General features: G+C 41.0%; 1 protein-coding gene across 2 annotated transcripts in view; it reads left to right on the top strand.

Moving 5' to 3' along the window:
* Positions 1-1,738: 1,738 nt before the first annotated feature.
* The window catches only part of Magt1 (magnesium transporter 1), a 42,253-nt gene continuing 23,362 nt past the window's right edge, over positions 1,739-20,629 (top strand). The window contains exons 1-2 of one of the 2 annotated variants that reach the window (XM_028886389.2): positions 1,739-1,956; positions 18,482-18,651. In XM_028886389.2, the coding sequence (XP_028742222.1) occupies positions 1,756-1,956; positions 18,482-18,651 (371 nt within the window). In that variant the 5' untranslated portion in view covers positions 1,739-1,755. Of the gene's footprint in view, positions 1,957-13,060; positions 13,153-18,481; positions 18,652-20,629 lie in introns of those variants that run through there. The other variant, XM_037198827.1, reaches the window with a different exon arrangement.

Here is a 20,629-nt window from a genome sequence, read left to right as displayed (position 1 = left end):
AGATTACAGTTTTTACTTTTTTCTTTCATTTTGATTTTAAATACTTTAGGGTCTCAGCTCCTATCACTCATGTGAGTGGGTACTAATAGGTTTTCTGTTCACTGATAGTAGGGTTCTCGGCCAACTTAGTAAGTCAGATCAAGCCAAATTGAAAACGTAGAACCGGTTTATTTTAGCAAAGCAACTCTTGGGTGGGATCTCCAGTCCCAGAGATGAGGCGAGAGAAGCAAGGGAATTATATAGCCTGTAGGTGATGATGTGTCATCTCCCTAGACTCTTTTGTTTTTCTTATGTCAGTCACAAGCTGAGTTTGTGTCCAAGTATGGTCAAAAGCTGGAATGTTTAGGTGGGGACTTGGGCTGCTGGTGGCAACAGGGGAGGAACTTGCAATAGTTGCAACAGGTTTCCATATCTAGCCCTGACTGGCTGTTCTGGAACTCACTCTGTAGACCAGGTTGGCCTTGAATTCACAGATCCGCCTGCCTCTGCCTCCTGAGTGCTGGGATTAAAGGCATGCGCCACCATGCCTAGCTAGAATATTTTTAAGTTTTTTATTCTTTTAAATCATATATGTTTGTGTCTGTTTCAGTATGTACACTGAGAACAGATGTCTGAGGAGGCCATGAAATCCTAGGCCCAAGAGCCGGAGTTGCAGGCAATTGTGAGCACTTCAACATGGGTAATGGGAACAGAACTCGAGCCATCTGCAAGAGCAGTACGCACCGAAAAAACAAAGAAAGCCCAGCGGTGGTGGCACACGCCTTTCATCCCAGGAGGCAGAGGCAGACAGATCTATGAATTCCAAAGGCAGCCTGGTCTACAAAGCGAGATCCAGAACAGCCAGGGCTGTTATACAGAGAAACCCTGTCTCAAAAAAACAAAACAAAACAAACAAATTACTGTGTGTATATGAATGTTTTGGCTGCATGGATGTATGTGTACCAGGTTCCTGTGGATATCAGAATAAGGCATCAGATCCCCTGGAACTGGAATCTTGGTCGGTTGTTAGCTGCTATGTGGATGCTGGGAGCATCCTCTGCAAGAAGAGTTAAATATTCTTAACTGTTGAGACATTTCTCCAACCCCTCTTCCAGAATATTATACTAAATAAGTAGGTTTCAAAAAAATCGCTTTTTTGATGTAAGATCTCTTGTAGCCCAGGCTAGAGTGGAACTCTGAAGGTTTGTTTAATTTCTTGAACTCCTAATCCTCCTGCCTCCATTTCCACCTCCCAAACGCTGAGATTTTGGTTGTGAGAAACGACAAGGGCTCTTTTTTTTTTTTTTTGAGACAATCTTGCATTGCTCAGGCTGACCTGGAACCCTGGCAATCTAGCCAAAGATGACATTGAACTCTTGGTGCTCTTGCCTTCACATTCCAAACCAAATGGTTGGATTAGAGGCTTGCGTTACTGAGATTAGCTCGAATTTCAAACAATTCTTAACGAACGCTTTCTGAAAGACGATTCCATTTTTAAACGTACAAACCATTTTGTACAACGCCTCCCCTCCTCCCTCCCCCAACAAAAGCGCAGCCTTTCACAGCTGCGCATGCGCGTTGATCTTCGCTAACCGCGACGTCTTTACGCACCACGAAAGGGGCGGTGCAGCCTTTTTAGCAGACCAATAAGAAACCTCCAGATTATCCTTTCCCTATTGGCTCCCTGGAACCAATCGGAAGCGAACTGATTTTTAGCGGGCGTCTGCGGTGCGTGACGTAATGTGAGGGGTCGCCCTGCAGGGCCGAGCCGGGCCAATGGGGAGCGGCAAGGGTTCGATTCGCCCGTTCTCACGCTCCACCCTCGAACCTTGCTGGAAGAAAGTTTCACCCGGCCGCCCAGGGAGACGAGCGAACATGGCCTCGCCGAGGTGGCTGTGGTGTGTGTGTGCGACCGCGGCGGTGGCACTGCTGCTCGTTTCCAGAGTTCCCTCGGCCTCTGCCCAAAGAAAGAAGGAGGTGAGGCGGCTCCTGCCAGCTGCGGGGACTTTCTCGGCTTGGGGCTAGAGAGGGTCAGCTCACTCCTTCCCCGGGATCTGTGCTGGGCGTGACTTGGATTCCGCCTTTGGGAGGAAGTTGACTTCACAAAAGCGGGAGCTGTAACTTCTTGTGTGGTGGGGTTTCGGATCCAAAAGCAGGCTGAAGTTGGTAACTAACTGGCTTTCAGCAGCTGGGGAATGGGCAGGTACAAGTTGTGACACTTCTGGAGTTCGGGCCGATTTGGATGTCGGGCTGAGGAGCCCGATCTGCTACCCAGAGGGTATAATGAAAGCTTCTGTTGTCGACCATGTAGCTCCCTCGGACGTGTGTAAGAGCTGTCTTGTCTTGTCAGCCCAGGAGTGGGAGAAGTAGATGTGAGATGATGCCAGTTCCGTGCCGTTTATCAGCGTGATCCGCTGTGTTCTGTGTGCTTGACGGACACGAATGACCAAACTAAGACACCCCACGCCACCCCTTTGTGGAGCAGACAGACTTTGAGATGTGGGAAGCATACAATATTCTTTTCTTTTTATTTTTTGTTCTGTTTCCTTTGAAGCATTCTCCCACTGTAGCCCATGCTGGACTTGAACTCATGAAAATCCTGCATTTGCCTTCCAGGTGTGGGAATTACAAATGTGAGCCGAGATACCCAACTATTTTTCTTTTAGCTTTATGTTTAGCAGTCCGAACAGATGGATCTTAGCACTGTGTTTTTGAGTGTTTGTGACTTAGAACCATATACTTTTAGAGCTTTAAAAGGCTACTAACAATTAGTAACAATTGTTTATACCCTCTAATTTTATAGGTATGGAAAACCAACCCAAGTTTTACACAGTTAACTACTATAGTTGAAGTACACTAAAGCCCTTCATTCCAATGCTATTTCCTATGCAGTCTGCATTTTTCTTTAGTACACAAAAGTATGTGTACATTTTTGAAATGCCTGATAAACATGACAGCTGTTAAATCAGTAAATAAACTAATTTCTGTATCTATCTGAGTATTTGAATTATTTCATAAGGCTAAAAACTAAGCTAAGCCTGGCATGGTGGCCATGCCTGTGTTCAAAACATCATAGTGAAAGAGGAACAGGAATTCAGGGTCATCCAAGTGAGTTGGAGACTAGTCAGAGACACATGAGACCCCATTTGAAAAAACAAAATTGAAAAACTAGCAAATGAAAACATTGAATTAGGGAAGAAAAAGGAGGAAAGTAAAAAATGCAATTATCAAAGATATGATCTAGTGAGCAGCCTTTATGCTAGGCCAAGAAATTGATAGGGCTTTTTTTTATGTTTTTGAGTGTTTGCTTCATGGATGCATGCTCACCATCTCTATGGAGGCCCAAAGAGGGTGTGGAATCCCCTGGAACTATAGTTGAAGACAGTTGTGACCTGACATGTGGGAGCTAGGAACCAATCCTGGGTGCTGTGCAAAAGCATCAAGAGCTCTTAACATGACTTATCTCTCTAGCCCCTGGTGTGACTTTTTTGGAGAATCCCAATCCATTCTTTTTTGTTGGGCAGCAGTGGTGTGTGTGTGTGTTGTGTGTGTGTGGTGTGTATTCAAGACAGTGTTTCTTTGTGTAGTCCTGGCTGTCCTGGAACTCTGCCTCCCATGTGCTAGGATTAAAGGTGTGCGACACCACTGCCCAGCCCAGGCCATTCTTTATAGAAAACAATATGCAAAGCAACACATAATTTTGTACCCTCGAAGTCCTGTTTTTAAGCTGTATTTGTAAGTGTATGTATGGGGCAAATGGTGTTAGACCATGACAGTCTCTTAACAGCTGCTGTCTCTGGGCATTTAGTGGTGTTGGTAAGGAAAATGCTTTCACATTTTGCCCTACATATTGGTATTGTTTGAATGTTCACAGTAATGATTTAACTTTCTCTTGAAACAAGTTTTTGGTACATACTCCAAGCTGGCCTTGAATTCCTCTGGAGTGCCAGAATCACAAAGTAAGGTTTTGCTGTGTAGCCTAGACTGGCCTTGAGCCTTAGGTCCTCCTGCCTTGACTCCCCAGTGCTAGAATTAGAGGTGTCTGCCACTATCCCTGGTAACAGTCTTTTAAAAGATTTACTTTTATTTTTAATTAAAAAAATAGGTATATGAATGCTTACCTGGTTCCTTTGGAGGTGAGAAGAGAGCATCAGATCCCTTGGAACTGGAGTTACAAATGGTCTTGAGCCACTATGTGGGTGCTAGGAACATAACCTGGCCCTCTACAAAAACAACAAGTGCTCTGAACTGGCTAAACCATCTCTTTTTTTTTATTTATTTATTTTATGTGCACTGATGTAAAGATGTCAGATCCCCTGGAACTGGAGTTACAGTCAGTTGTGAGCTGCCATGTGGGTGCTGGGAATTGAACCCTGGTCCTCTGGAAAAGCAGCCATTGCTCTTTATCACTGAGCCATCTCTCCAGCCCCCGCTAAACCATCTCTTAAGATGCACTTGCATGTGTATGTGTGTGCATGTGCATGTGTGCATATACATGCCACTTATGTGTAGGTGCCAGTGGAAGCCGGAAGAAGACATTGACTTACCTGGAGCTGAAGTTACAGACTGTTAGCTCATTGATGTGGGTGATGGGAATTGAGTCCTCTGGAAGAGCTGAGTTATCTCTCTGGTTCCTTAAATTTTGTTTATTTGTTTGTTTGGATATGGGGCGTGTCAAGTGCCATTGCACCCATGTGGAAGCCAAAAGATAAATTGCAGGTAGGTTCTCTCCTACAATATGGCGCTCAGGGATTAAACTCAAGTCATGAGGCTTAGTGACAAGCACCTTTACCAATGAACCATCTCGCTGGCCCCACTTAATCTTTTAAAATAAAAGGTGTGGGTTCTTTGTTGTTGTTTTGAGACAGGATCTCCTGAAAGTAGCCCAGGCCAGCCTCAAACTCTTTGAGGACCTGAGGATCACCTTGAACTCCTGCCCCTCCTGCTTTCTCCTTACGTGCTGGGATTATAGGAGTGTGCTCCCAAGCCCAGCAGAGAAGGTGAAGGGTTTGTAAACCTAGAATTTCTATCAGTGAAGTTATGTGTATTAATTTTTTATTGAACTAAAACCAGAAATGCTTTTTACAAAGTAGATTTCTTGGGCAGTGTGGGGGCAGCTAGAGAGATGGCTCAGCAGTTAGGGCATGTGTTGGTCTTGCAGAGGACCTGGGTTCAGTCCACATGGTGGCTCACAGTCATTAACTCCAGATCCTGAGGACTTGATGCCCTCTTCTGACTTGAGAGGGCACTAGACATGTACATGGGCACATGTATACATGTAGACAAAACACAAACAAATCTTTAAAAAATCAGAAAATTGCTTACTTTCTAAAGGAATATACTAAATTATGTATTTTTAAATGATTAATGTGGATTTTGTGTTATGCAAATTTTACCTCAATAAAATTTTTTTAAATAATCTGATTCTAACTCCCTTTTATTCATGCTCACTGTTCAGACTTTGGAAATAAATTTCATTAACTACTTATCTGGCTGACCTGTAACCAATCCTTTTTTATGTATATCAAAGGAAATTATCATAAACAGGAAATAAGCCCAACAATAAAGAAATATTGGGGAAATTGCAACTCAGTTTTTTTTTTAATTAAGAAAAATGTTTTCCAAGAGTCTTTATGTTAGAAATCTATAACCAAGATACAGGAAAAAAAGTTAGTGTGGAGATAATATAGCAGTATTCACTGTATATTTTTAATAACTTTTGCTACTGTGTCTACGGACCACTATGCAACAGAGTAATAAATACTGTTAACAGAAGTCAGTGTTCCAGGCTAGTGCCATAGCTCAGTGTACAGTGCTTGCCTATCCACAAATGCTAACTCGAAACACCTGAAAACTTTAACCTACTTTGCAGAGTATAATAAAAATGGCCTTTATAGCCCCTGTCTTCTGCTTCAACCAGCCTTCTATCAACCCAGGATTTTTTTTTTTTTTTTTTTTGAGACAGGGTTTCTCTATGTAGCCCTGGATGTCCAGAACTTGCTCTGTAGATTAGGCTGACCGGTTTGTTTCTTTTTTGGTTCTTCGAGACAGAGTTTCTCTGTGTAGCCCTGGCTGTCCTGGAACTCTCTCTATAGACCATGCTGGCCTGAAACTCACAGAGGTCGCCTGCTGCTGCCTCCCAAGTGCTGGGACAAGAGGTGTGTGCCACCACAACCCAGGCAACAGACAAGTTTATTTTTTTTTCTTTATTTTGGGGACTGGAGAGGTAGCTCAGTGGTGTGTAGTGCTTCTGCAGAGGACCCGAGTTCAATTCCCTAGCACGCATGTCAGGCAGCTTTCAACCATCTGTAACTCCAGCTCCAGGGAATCTGGCTCCTCTGGCCTCTGTGGACACCTGAACTCAAATGCCCATACCTAACTCACATGCACATACCTATATACAGAAAAGCATGCACCCCAACTTTCACACACATACCTATAACACAGAAATACACATAACTAAAAAGAAATCTTTATGCATATAAGTGTTTTGCCTGCACATACGCACATGTGACATACATTCAGTGCCCATAGAGGTTGAAAGAGGGTGATCTGACCTAGAGTTACGGGCAGTTGTACCATGTGGATGCTGGAAACCGAAACTGTGTCTCTGCAAGAACAGCAAGTGCTCTTTACTGAGTACCACCAACTGAGCTACATCCTCAGTGTCAAGACCTTGTTTTAAATTTTTTATTTTATTTTTGTGTGTATATTTGTGTGAGTGAATGTGTACATGCATGTAGGAGTGCTTTAAGATGCCAGAAAATGGGTCAGTTTCCCTTGGAGATGGGGTTACAGGCATTTGTGGGCTGTCTGACTTGGGTGCTAGGCTCTGAACTCTAGTCCTTAAGCCTTCTTTCTTTTTTTTTTTCTTTTTCTTCTGTTTTTTATTTTTATTTATTTATTTATTTATTTTGGTCTTTTGAGACAGGGTTTCTCTGTGTAGTGCTGACTGTTCTGGATCTCGCTCTGTAGACCAAGCTGGCCTTGAACTCACAGAGATCCACCTGCCTCCCGAGGGCTGGAATTAATGGTGTGCACCACCATTACCCAGCCGTAAGCCTTCTTTCTGTATCAGGTATACTAAATGATCTGCCTTTCCTGATCTTCTACACTTGTGTAAATGTCTCCATATGTATGACTTTGCTGGAGGAACTTTATCATTTTCTCTACCACGATACCCCCGAGAGTCTCTGCTCCCTTTTCTGTGTATTGACTTAGAGTCTTGTGCCTGTGCTCATCTTGAACTCACTATATAGCCAACGTTGGCCTCCTTCTCTCTCACCAGTGCTGAGGGAGTACTGAGGGTTGAAGCCAGGTATTTTACAAATGCCAGTTAAATGTCTTACCAACTGATCTATATGTCCCCAGTGTTTTAGTCAGGGTTACTATTGCTGTGTTAAAACACCATGACCAAAGCAACTTGGGGATGCGAAGGTTGATTCTGCTTACACTTACATATCACAGTTCATCATGAAAGGAAGTCAGGACAGGAGTTCAAACAGGGCAGGATCCTGGAGTCAGGAGCTGACTTCCTTTGATGATGACCAACAATGTGGAAGTGAAATAAACCTTTTTCTCCCCCTACTTGCTTTTGGTCTTGATGTTTTATTGAAGCAATAGAAACCCTAACCAAGATGCAAGGTGATAGAAAATATGAAAAGGGATAGATGCAATAAGAATACCAAAGCATGATAAAAATGATCATGATAATGTTTGAATGGCTGTCATCCTGCTTCTTGGTTCTCAAAAAAATCTTGTCAAACTGTAAAGAGGATTTGCTTTAATCCAGTCATACTGAACTGTAGCAAGTTGCTGAGTCTTATTTTCATCAGCAGCAGGTTGGGGCGGGGATACTATTATTTGGCGTTTGTGAAAATTAAATGAGATGAGCTCGGTCCATAGATTCTCCATGGATTTTCTTTCTTTCTTTCTTCTCTCTCTCTTCTCTCTCTTCTCTCTCTTCTTCTCTTCTCTCTCTCTCTCTTCTTTCTTTTTTTTTTTTATTTTTTTTTTCTGTTTTCTTTTGCACATTTTCTATTATCAATTTGAGCACATGCTCTTACTCTTCTCTCTCTTTCTTTCTTTCTTTCTTTCTTTCTTTCTTTCTTTCTTTCTTTCTTTCTTTCTTTCTTTCTTTCTTTCTTTCTCTCTTTCTTTTCTTCCTCTCTTCTTCTCTTCCTCTCTTCCTCTCTTCCTCTCTTCCTCTCTTTCTTTCTTTCTTTCTTTCTTTCTCTTCTCTCTCTTTCTCTCTCTCTCTCTTTCTTTTTTTTTTCCTGAGACAGGGTTTCTCTGTGTAGTTTTGGTGCCCGTCCTGGAACTCACTCTGTAGCCCAGGCTGGCCTCAAACTCACAGAGATCCGCCTACCTCTGCCTCCCAAGTGCTGGGATTAAAGGCATGCGCCACCACCGCCTGGCTCTCCATGGATTTTCTAATGCAATACTTGAACTATAAAATATATGTGCTCCTTTTCCTCATGAATAGATGGTTTTCAATTGCTTTTGCAGTGCTAGGGCTCACAGCCAAGCCTTTCCACATGTTAGGCAAACCTTCTGTCCCCAAGCTACACCTCCAACTCTTTAATTCATCTTTCTGTGACTTAGTTTTTCAAATAAAGTGACTTCACAAAGAATTACCTGCATCTTTTGGCAGGAGCAGGGTGTTTTGTGGTTTTTTTGAGACAAGGTTTCTCTGTGTATTCCTTTATAATATTTTGATTTTTTTTTTTCATTTTGTTTTCCTTTCTTTTTTTCAAGATAGGGTTTCTTAGTGTTGCCCTGGCTGTCCTGGAACTCACTTTGTAGACCAGGCTGGCCTCCAACTCACAGAGATCCTCCTGCCTCTGCCTCCTGAGTGCTGCAGTTAAAGGCATGCACCACCATCCCCTAAACATGAATTACCTGCATCTTTAATGAGACAGGCTATGACTTGAAGAACTTTTGGATTCTGTAATGTAGTTTTGAAAACTGACACATAGAAATATCACAGATGTTAGACTGGAAGGTTGCCTCAGTTTTTATGAGCACTTGTTGCTCTTTCAGAGGACCTGGATTCGGTTCCCAGCACCCACATGGTGGCTCACAACCATCTATAACTCCAGTTCCAGGGGATCTAACACCCTCTTCTGACCTCCTTGGGTACCAGGCAAACAAAGCACTCATACCCATGAAATAAAATAAAACTTGACAAATAATTTTTAAAGAAATACCACAGAGGCAAATCCTGTATTTCTGTAGACAGTATCTATTACAGAAACAAAACAGTAGCTCTGCAAAAATGAGGCAGTCCTCCCCTCCCCCCAAAAAGCATCAGAGAAAGAGATGGGGATGAATTTTAGCTGTGTTTAGGAAGTAGGTAAACTGAGAATGGAGCAGATGGCAAAGGGATTAAAAATGCTCTCTTCCCTGCTCACAGTCTGTCTCTTTCAGTAATTATCTGTCAATTATGTTTCCAGATCTGTTCAGTTTTAATTGAAGGACAGAGTTATAAATGTATTGCTGAAGAACATTTAAATGAGTAGGAGAGCTAAAAATGAGTTTTGTTTTTAATGAGTAAGCCCTGATGGACGAGAACAGACAAACAATCAAGATTTTGAAGAAAGAGGTGGGGGGATGTTTTAGAGAAATCCAGACTGGTGATGCTTCTGAAATTCAAATAATTTGAATGACAGAGCTAGTTTTAGTTCTAAATGGTAATAGATTTCTGTATTCCATTACCATTGGGAGATGGTAGTGACAGAATTCATAGTGTTTAAGGTTTTGAGGTTTTTTTTTTGAATTTGAAAATAATTTATTCTAGCATCACATCAAAAAATGCTAGTGTTTCATCAAAGGGATAATTTCTATAGTTCATTGCTCAGTAGACAATATCAGTAAATGGTATCAACCAATTTGAGGTGATTAAATAATAAATTCATGTACATGAACTCTACAAGGAGCCAACAGTATTGTGGTGTTTCATTTCCAGTATCTTTAAGTCAAATCAGCTGCTCCCAGACTGCAGCTCATTGCTGCTATAATGGAACAGAATACAAGACCAAACACACAGAGAGCCAGTTGTACAGTGGAACTTTAACACTCTAGTGTGACGGCAAATTAAGTAATTTTAGAGCTGAATCTCTGTGCAACCACATAATATGATGTTCTCATTTTATATAATGAGAAGACTGAGGCCCAAAGATATTATCTGGCCTAAGGTTTGCACAGTCAACAAGGAACGGAAAGCTGCCCCTACCCAAACACTGTATCACAGCTTCTAAGTTCCTTTTGTTGCACACTGAATCTCACAAAGATGAGGAAAGGAGGAGACAAGTACAGGGACAAAAACTTTCTATGGTTTTGGAGTTTTGTTTTGTTTTTGTTCTTGTTTTTGGTTTTTTTTGTTTTTGTTTTTTTGTTTTGTTTTTTGTTTTTTGTTTTTCAAGACATGGTTTCTCTGTGCAGCTCTGACTGTCCTGGAACTCATTGTAGACCAGGCTGTCCTGGAACTCACACAGATCCACTTGCCTCTGCCCCTCAGATGCTGGGATTAAAGGCGTGCACCGCCTCCGCCTCCGCCTCCGCCGCCGCCACCACCACCACTGGCTTGGTTAAGATTCAGACTTCTTGGGTAGAACTAGTGGAGATAAATATGCCTGGGTGTGGTGGTGCATACTTGTTACAACAGGACTTGAGAGTCAGAAGCATTAGGATCTCTGTAAGCTTAAGGCTAGCCTTGTCTACATAGTAAAGTTCAAGGTTACATAATGGAAGAGAGAAAGCTAGCTTTCTGAGAGCGGATGTCTGTAATCCTAGCACACACTTGGGAGACCAAGGCAAAAAGATCATAAGGTTAAACCATGACTCGGCTACATGGGTTGACTGCCAGATTGAGCCACAAAGGAAGACCAAGTCTCAAAACAGAAGTAAGAAAATAGAACGAAAACATTTCCATTTAAATTGAACAAGAGAGCTGGGTGGTGGTGGCTCACAAGCCTTTAATCCCAGTGTTTAGGGAATTACAGGACAATGAAGGCTTTATGGTAGATCTTGTCTTAAAAACAAAAAAACCTATGGCGGCTGGAGAGATGGCTCAGTGGTTAAGAGCACTGACTGCTCTGCTCTTCTAGAGCTTCTGAGTTCAATTCCCAGCACCAACATGGTGGCTCACAACAATTTATAATAGGATCTGATGCCCTCTTCTAGTGTGCTGGTATACATGCAGACAAAGCACTCATAAATAAAATATATAAACAAATAAACCTTTTAAAATATTCATAGAGAAGACAAAAGTGTGAAAGAAGTGTCTAAGAATTACTAAGATATGGGGCTAGAGCTGGGACGGTGGTGGGGCATGCCTTTAATCCCAGCACTTGGGAGGCAGGAAGAAGCCTGGCCTACAGAGTGAGTTCCAGGACAGCCAGGGCTGTTACACAGAGAAACCCTGTCTCGAAAAACAAAAGAAAACAAAAGATGTTGGGCTGGAGAGATGACTCGGGTTAAGAGCACTTCCTCTTGCAGAGGACCCAGGCTCGGTTCCAAGCACCCACACGGTGGCTCCTAACTTCTTTTGATGCCCTTTTCTGACCTCTGAGGTTATGAGGTGCACACCTAATACCCATAACACACATGCAGACAAAACACTCGTTCGTACACATTTTAAAAAATCTCAAGATAAAAATAATTATTCAGGTGTTCTATTTTGAGACTGGAGACATGGCTTAGTGGCTAAGAGTGCTTCCTGCTATTTCAGAGGACTTGACTTTTGTTCCTCGCATCTACATCAGGCTGCTCATAACTCCCTGTGACTCCAGTTTCAGGGGATCCCATACTTTGTTCTGGACTCTGGACACACACACACACACACACACACACACACACCACATAATTAAAAGTAAAAAGCCTCTTGTTTTTTAGGCTGGGTGTGGTGCACACTCTTTAATCCCAGTACTCAGGAGGCAGAGACTCTGTGAGTTCTAGGCCAGCCTGGTCTATAGAGTGAGTTCCAAGACAGTCAGGACTACACAGAGAAACCCTGTCTTAAGAAACCAAAAAAAAAAAAAAAAAAAAAGAAAGAAAGAAAGAAAAAAGAAAAGAATCTCTTTTAAAATGAATGGATTTTTTAAAAAAAAATTGTTATTTTAGTTCTCTAGATTATCACATCCTTCATCTATTAAGGGAAAATAAAGGTGTGCTTTCCTATAAGTGGTTGTAATTTTCCTATTCATTTGAACTACTTAATGTTTATTTAATTTTATGTTATACATGGAAATTTATATAACACATTATCTCTACTCATAAGAATTCGAACGTAATTTTTTAAATTAAAAGTGGAGCATGGTAGTATCCACCTATAATCTCAGCACCTTAGAGATGGAGACAGAGGACCATCAGTTCAAGGCCAGCCTCAGCTACATAGTTAGTCCCAGGCCAGACTGGGATACATTAGACCCTATTTCACCAAACCAAAACAAAATGAGAATGTAGGGCTATGGGTCTCAAACTTCAGTGTTCAGACTCTGTGGGTCGCGACCCCTTTGTGGTCACATTATCAGATATCCTGCATATCAGCTAGTTATATTATGATTCGTAACAGAATCAAAATTACAGTTATGAAGTAGCAATGAAAATGATTTTGTGATTGGGGGTCACCACAACATGAGAAACTGTATTAAAGGGTCACAGCATCAGGAAGGTTGAGAACCATTGATCTGAAGAGTCATTTGGGGTTTGTGTTAGAATTCCATACTCAGTCAAGTCTATTGGAAGATGAAATCTAGAAATCTGTATTTTTAACAGAATTAGCTGCCTGACATGTACACATTCTAAACAGTATTTTCTTTATAAAACCAAGCTAGGCTTACTTAAAGATATAGTAAAAACATTAGATAGTTTGCTTTTTTCTTGGTTTTTGAGACAAGGTTTCTCTGTGTAGCCCCTGGGCTGGCCTGGAACTCGTTCTGTAGATCAGGCTGGTCTCTGCCTCCCAAGTGCTGGCATTAAAGGCATGAGCCATCACTGCCTGGCTTATTTTGCCTTTTTGTTTTTTTGAGACAGGGTTTCTCCGTATAGTTTTGGTGCCTGTCCTGGAGCTCTCTCTGTCGACCAGGTTGGCCTCGAACTGACAGAGATCTGCCTGCCTCTGGCCTTGAAATTCTAGCTTAAGCAACTCTTCTGCTTCATACTTCCAAGTAGGTACGTCTGCAGTCTGCACGTATGTACTACCACCCCTTGTTCTAACATCCAATTGTGAAATTCCAAGCTGTGTTCATGTAATTTTATGTAGAAATTTAAAACTGTTTCATCTGTTGTGATCTGTCTTCATTTATTTTTAGAAGGTACACTTAATTGCTCTCACTTTAAGCAGTATTTTGAAGATAATTGTATTTTATAATGTTTTAGAAAGAAACTGGGGGGCTGGTGGTGAGCTGTCTCAAACTAAAACTAAAATTATGAGAAATGTGAACCAGTGTTGTCTGAACTAAAAAGGAGCTAATATGTTTAGTTGCTTTTATTTATTTGTTTTTAGAATATCACTTATTCTTTGACAATCTGATATATATATGTATGTATGTGTATATATATATATATATATATATATATATATATATATATTCAATGTATCATATCCCCTAGTTGCTTATTTTTTAAGAATTGCCAAATGGTTTTCTCAGGTGGTTTTGTTGTGGGAGATTTGTTTGTGTTTTCACTCTGAGACCACCCATGGAGTGGACCATAGAGTTTTCTAGCAGAGTCAGAGGAGATAGAAGGAAGCAGAGAGTAAGGAGAGGCTAAAAAGAAGAGAACTCACAGACTTCTGCCTGCCTCAGCCTCCCAAGTGCTGGGATTAAAGGCATGCACCACCACCACCACCACCACCACCACCACCACCACCACCACCTGCACCACCACCTGCACCACCACCTGCACCACCACCACCTGCACCACCACCACCACCTGCACCACCACCACCACCACCACCACCACCACCACCCAGCTTGAATCTACTTTCAAACTAAAAAAGCAACTACTAGTCTCAAGTATTTTACATTGGTATGGGTTTTTGTATATTGATACAAATTTAAGGTTATTTTGTCATACTGCATATATGCTTCTCTTGTTTAAGATATTTTTGTATATTGGTACAGATTTAAGGTTATTTTTGTTATGCTATATATATATTCTATTCTTGTTTAGATATTATTTAATAATGTTATATAAAGTTTTAGTCCTTGAAAGCTATTTAGGATAATAAACATAGGCTAATAGTTAGTCATCTATAACAATCAAATTTATAGTCATGTTAGTTATTTTTTCAAGGTCAGAGATATATGTTAGATAGTCTTCAAACACTCCAGAGACCTACAGAACATGGCATTTAAAATATTTTAATAACATAAGGCTTTTCATGACAGTGAGACACGTCTGCTTCTGGAAGCACCCGTTTACTTTAAAAAAGGATGATAGGCATCAATAAACCTCCATCTGGAGTTTGCTTTCAATGTGGCAAAGCTAGCCATTTGGGCAAGAAACTGCCCTTGCCTTGACTGCTGACATTATGCTGTCCAAACTGGACAAGCAGGACACAAAAGAAGGTGACTACCGAACTTGCCAAGACATGGTAGGACAGTCCTTCAGAATTTCTTGCTTTATACAAAATTGTCAGAATATTCTAGGCCTGTAGGCCGAAGATGGATGCCCCAATGTTGCAGAGGAACTTTGGGGTGACTGTCCAGGCAGCCAATGTCTCTGTTGTCTCTATAGTTTTGGAAGTTTCTTGCTCTGCAATTCCTTCCCAAGTCTCTGATGGGGTTAAAGATTAGATAGTTATAGTTACAGTTTTCCTTAGTTATGATAGAAAGTAAATTAGATACAAAACTTTGGACTCAGAAAGATAGGATAGATAATGAAGTATTTTCTCTGAATTTGCCAAATACTAATGGACTGGACATTGTGAATGTGTTTCTTACTTGATAGTTGTTCTTATTTAATATAGTTTCATTTTAGCCGGGTGGTGGTGGCGCACGCCTTTAATCCCAGCACTCGGGAGGCAGAGGCAGGCGGATCTCTGTGAGTTCGAGGCCAGCCTGGTCTCCAAAGCGAGTTCCAGGAAAGGCGCAAAGCTAAACAGAGAAACCCTGTCTCGAAAAACCAAAAAAAAAAAAATATATATATATATAGTTTCATTTTGTTAAAACTAATACCTTTTTGTTCTTATTGTATATAGTTTCACTATGTTGGAGTTAAAAACCTTTCCTTTTTATTTAGAGAAAAAGGGGGAAATGTTGCGGGGAGATTTGTTTGTTTTCACTCCAAGATCACCCATGGAGTGGACCATAGAGTTTTCTGGCCAACTCAGAGGAGAGAGAAGGATGCAGAGAATAAAGAGAGGCTAAAGAGATGCTTGGTCTTTTTGATTGGAAGGGTGGAGAAGGGGATGAAGTGATCTTTGCTCCGTCACTCCATGAATCAATCAGGTGTATCCCCTATTATTTGACTCGCGAGCTTTATTGAATAATGAAATATTAAAAGAAGCTGCAGTAGGCCTTATCATAGTACCTTCTCTACCAGCAGTGTATGAAAGACCTTCTTCCACATCCTCTCTAGGATCCACTGTCATTATTGTATTTTATTTTAGTAAAGGGTGTATAGTGGTATTGAGTTCTCTTTTTTTTTTTTAAAAAAAAGATTTATTTATTATGTACACAGAAGAGGGCGCCAGATCTTAGTACAGATGGTTGTGAGCCACCATGTGGGTGCTGGGAATTGAACTCAGGACCTCTGGAAGAGCAGTCAGTGCTCTTAACCTCTGAGCCATCTCTCCAGCCCTTGAGTTCTCTTTTGTTTTTATATAGCCCAGAGTGGCCTCCAAGGGTGGCCTTGAACACCTGATCCTCCTGCTTCTACCTTTCAAGTGTTGGAATTATAAGCATGCAACACCATACCTGATTTATGTAGTGTCGGGGAGAGAACCCAGAGCCTTGTGCATGCTGGGACAACACCCTGCCATCTCACCTAAATTCCCAGTCCCTAAATAAAGTGTTTTAGAGTTTCATATCTTTGAGGTTTTCATTTATGCAAGCATAATTCGTTGAAAATGCTATTTGCTGGATTTGCAGAGTAGTTCATACTTGTAATCCTAAAACTCAGGAGACTGAGGCAGAGGAATCATCTCAAGTTTGAGGCCAGTCTGGACTATATGAAACCCTGTTTCAGAAACCTCCAGGACAGCCAGAGCTATTACACAGAGAAACTCTGTTTCGGGGAGGAAAAAAAAACCCACAAAACATATACCAGTGTTCAGTTCATCATTCTTTGGAATCTTTGAGAAACTGAAAGTTTTATGATTTTAATATTATTTTATATATTACTAATAGTAAGTAATGTACTTTCAAGTATAATGTTTGCTTAAATATTTTGGTGTTTTTAAGATGGTGTCTCTGGGCTGGAGAGATGCTCAGAGGTTAAGAGCACTGACTGCTCTTCCAGAGGTCCTGAGTTCAATTCCCAGCAACCACATGGCGGCTCACAACCATCCATAATGAGATCTGGTGCCCTCTTCTGGCCTGCAGTCATATATGCTGTATACATAATAAATAAATAAATTAATGAATGAATGAATGAGTGAGTGAGTGAGTGAGTAAATGAATGAATAAATAAATAAATAAATCTTTAAAAAAAAGATGGTGTCTCTGTAAACCAGGTTGGCCTGGATCTCTATGTAGGTGAGGCTGACCTTGAACTCTTGATCCTCTTTCTCCTGTACCACCACCTTCAGCTTAAATCTTATAAAATACTAAACTTTAAGGATAATTTTTAAGAAAGACTATTTGAGTCAGTTGTGATGGCTTACCATGTAATCTTGGTACTCAGGCGGCTAAGGCATAAGGATTTTGAGTTTCTGGCCCATCTGAGATGCCAGATAACATCTTATCTCAAAAGAAAAAAAAGTATCAGGTACAGCTCCTAAAATTTTTTTGTAGGGTTTCTCTGTGTAGTTTTGGTGCCTGTCCTGAATTTTGCTCTATAGACCAGGTTGGCCTCGAACTTACAGAGATCCACCTGCCTCTGCCTCCCGAGTGCTGGTAAGGCGTGTGCCACCACCGCTTGGCTATATTTTCTTTTTTAAAAAGATTAGTTTATTTTTATTTCTATGTTTGTGTATCTGCATGAGTTCATATGTTCATCACATGTATGCAGACATCTAAAGAAGCCAGAGGGCATTGGAGTCACAGGAAATTGTGAGCCACCACTCCATCCCCTGGGATTCATATATTCTGTGTACCTGTGCTTGGTGGGCTTGATTTAAGAAAGTTACTTTGCAAGCTAGTGTTGAATGCCTTTAATCCCAGCACTTGGAAGGCAGAGGCAGATCTCTGTGAGTTCAAGACCAGCCTGGTCTACAGAGTGAGTTCCAGGACAGCCAAGGCTGTTTATACAGAGAAACCCTGTCTCAAACTGCCCCCCCCCACAAAGAAAGTTCCTTTGCTAAAGTAACTTTTTAACATGTACTTATTTTATTTTATTTTTGGTTTTTCGAGACAGGGTTTCTCTTGTGTAGCTTTGCACCTTTCCTGGAACTCACTTGGTAGCCCAGGCTGGCCTCGAACTCACAGAGATCCGCCTGGCTCTGCCTCCCGAGTGCTGGGATTAAAGGCGTGCGCCACCACCGCCCGGCGTAAAGATTTATTTATTTATTATGTATACAGCATATATGACTGCAGGCCAGAAGAGGGCACCACATCTCATTACAGATGGTTGTGAGCTGCCATGTGGTTGCTGGGAATTGAACTCAGGACCTCTGAAAGAGCAGCCAGTGCTCTTAACCTCTGAGCCATCTCTCCAGCCCTGTACTTATTTTATTGTGCAAGTTTGCATGCACCACAGCACATGTGGGGAGGTCAGAGGACAAGTTCTAATTGGTTCTCTCCTTTTACCTTAGATTCCTGGGATCAAACTGAGGTGGTCAGCCCTAAAGGAATTTTTTGGTTTTTTTGTATTTTTTGCTGCTTCTGCTGCTGCGGACTCCCCCCTTCCCAAACACTTCTTTCTGAAACAAGGTTTCTCACTACTGTAGACCAGATCTGGCCTCGAACTCACAGAGATCCACCTGCCTCTGCTCTCAGTGCTAAGAATAAATAAGTAAAGGAGTGTGCCCAGATATTTATTTATTTATTTTATTTATTTTTTTGTTGTTTTTTAGATACTGTTTTGGTAGGAATTGTAGGTTAGCCTCAAACTTGGAAACTTGCCTTTACCTCCTGAATGCTGGGATAATAGGCATATGTCACCACACCTCTTTGTGGGTTTTTTTTTGTTGTTGTTGTTATTATTATTCTTGATATTTGAGGTTGGCATCTTACTGTGTTGCCCACCATGGTGTTGGGCTGTTGGGCTCAGGAGATCCTCTTATTTTAACTTTCTGGGTAGCTGCAATTATAAACAAGACCTACTAAACCCTGCTAAACCCAACTCTAAATGCCAAGTTGAGTATAGTCACAAAATCCCATTCTGTCTTTTGTAGATGGTGTTGTCTGAGAAGGTTAGTCAGCTGATGGAATGGACCAACAAAAGACCTGTCATAAGAATGAATGGAGACAAGTTCCGTCGCCTTGTTAAAGCTCCACCAAGAAATTACTCTGTTATTGTCATGTTCACTGCTCTCCAACTTCATAGACAGTGTGTCGTGTGCAAGTATGATCTTTCATCTCCATTTGAAATTTAATAACTTTTTGGTTTTTAACTATTTTTCTATCTCAGAAGAGTCAAATTTGTGTAGTGAGTTTGTTAACAAAGTGTATACCTTACTCAAGGGGTAAATAATAACAGACAATACTACTGTTTTCTTTTTTTAAAGATTTATTTTTTATGTATTTTATGTATATGAGTGTTCTGTCTTCATTCATGCCAGAAGAGGGACTCAGATCCCATTACAGATAATTGTGAGCCACAGTGTGATTGCTAAGAATTGAACTCAGGACCTCTAGAAGAGCAGCCAGTGCTCTTAATCACTGAACCATCTCTCCAGCCCCCAATAATTCTGTTTTATAATCAGTCTTGGTTGTGCATATTGGTAGTGGAGAAAGAATAAAATATTGTAGCTATCATGAATTATTTAAAAATCAAAGAACTACCATTTGAATTGATAACCAATTTCTATGCTAGTTGCATTGACATAATTTTTTTATTACGTGTACACATGTGTGAATGAGTGCATTCATACCACTGTGCACATGTGGAGACGAGAACAACTTTCAGAAGTCAATTCTGTCTTTCCACCATAGATTCCAGGGATAAAACACAAATCAACAAGCTTGCACCCACTGAGTATCTCCCGGCCCCATGTTATGAGTAGTTTCAGGCTGAGGATCTAGCTCAGGATATCAGGGTAGAACACTCGCCTAGCATTAGAAGTCCTGGATTCAGTCCCCAATGCTGCAAAAGAAAGGGTTTATAAGTGCTTTCAATTTCACAGTTTTTTTCCTTTTGAGATTTTATTTTATATTTCTGACACTCAGAAAGATTTGCTTTTATTCAGTTGAAGAATGTTTGGGATACTGAACAAAATATACAAAATGTAGCTAGAAAATAGATTTGTGCATGTCAAATTGAAATAGGCTCTAGGTTTAATCTCCAGCACTAAAATACATACAAAACAGAAGAGGATGGAGTTAAAAGTTTATCACATATGGAAAAAATGTTTTCTAGTTGGGCGGTGGTGGCACACCCCTTTAATCCTAGCACTTGGGAGGCAGAGGCAGGTGAATCCAGGCCATCCTGGTTTACAAAGTGAGCTCCAGGACAGTCAGAGCTGTTACCCATAGAAACTCTGTCTTGAAAAACAAAACAAAAAAATATTTTCTAGCAGCATAAGAATTAAAAAATAAAACAGCAACACTAGAACCCCAAAACTTTCTTGGATAAATAGTTTATGCATTTATGTTACTTATGTTACTTATGTTACTTATGTTACTTAGACTTAACCCCAAAGGATTGAAAAGGTAAGATAAAGGTATATATGGGGAAAACACATAAATAAACAGATCTTTAAAATGAAAACATAAAAAGAAAATTCAAGGATAACTAACTCAAGGCTTCAGTTCATCTCAAGTTCCTAGATTTTTCTTGTCATAATAACTCATCTGATTGTATTTTTACTTAGCAAATAGCATGTGTGCTTCAGAGTATGTGTGAGGGTTTGTACTTGTGTTCATATGTGTGCACCGGAGGGTAGAGGCCAGAGTGTTTGGTGTCATCTTCAGAAGTGCTGTCTACCTCCTTTGAAGCAGGGTCTCTCCTTTGCCTGGAGCACACTGGTTCGGCTGGGCTAGCTAACCAGCCAGCCCAAGGGATCCACTTGTCTCTGCTTCCCAAGTACTGCAGTTACAAGACCGCACCACCACCCTTGCTTTTTAAACATGGCTCCTGGGAAATGAACTCATGTCCTTAGACTTTCCAGGCAAGCAGTTTACTGAGTCATCTCCTCAGCCTCCAGGTTGTATTTTTAAATCGTAGACAGGGTCTCACTGTGGAGCCCTGGCTGTCCCGAAACCTGCTGTAACAGCAGGCAGGCTTTAACGTTAGCAGTCCTCCCTTCATTGCCTCCTGAGCGAAGCTGGGATTACAGGCCTGTGCCAATGGGTCTGTCTGGCTACATGCTTTAGATTTTTTA

This window comes from Peromyscus leucopus, chromosome X, assembly GCF_004664715.2.
Source record: "Peromyscus leucopus breed LL Stock chromosome X, UCI_PerLeu_2.1, whole genome shotgun sequence".
Classification (NCBI taxonomy): Eukaryota; Metazoa; Chordata; class Mammalia; order Rodentia; family Cricetidae; genus Peromyscus; species Peromyscus leucopus.
The sequence above is the reverse complement of the archived record's forward strand: the minus strand, read 5'-3'. Positions and strand labels throughout refer to the sequence as shown.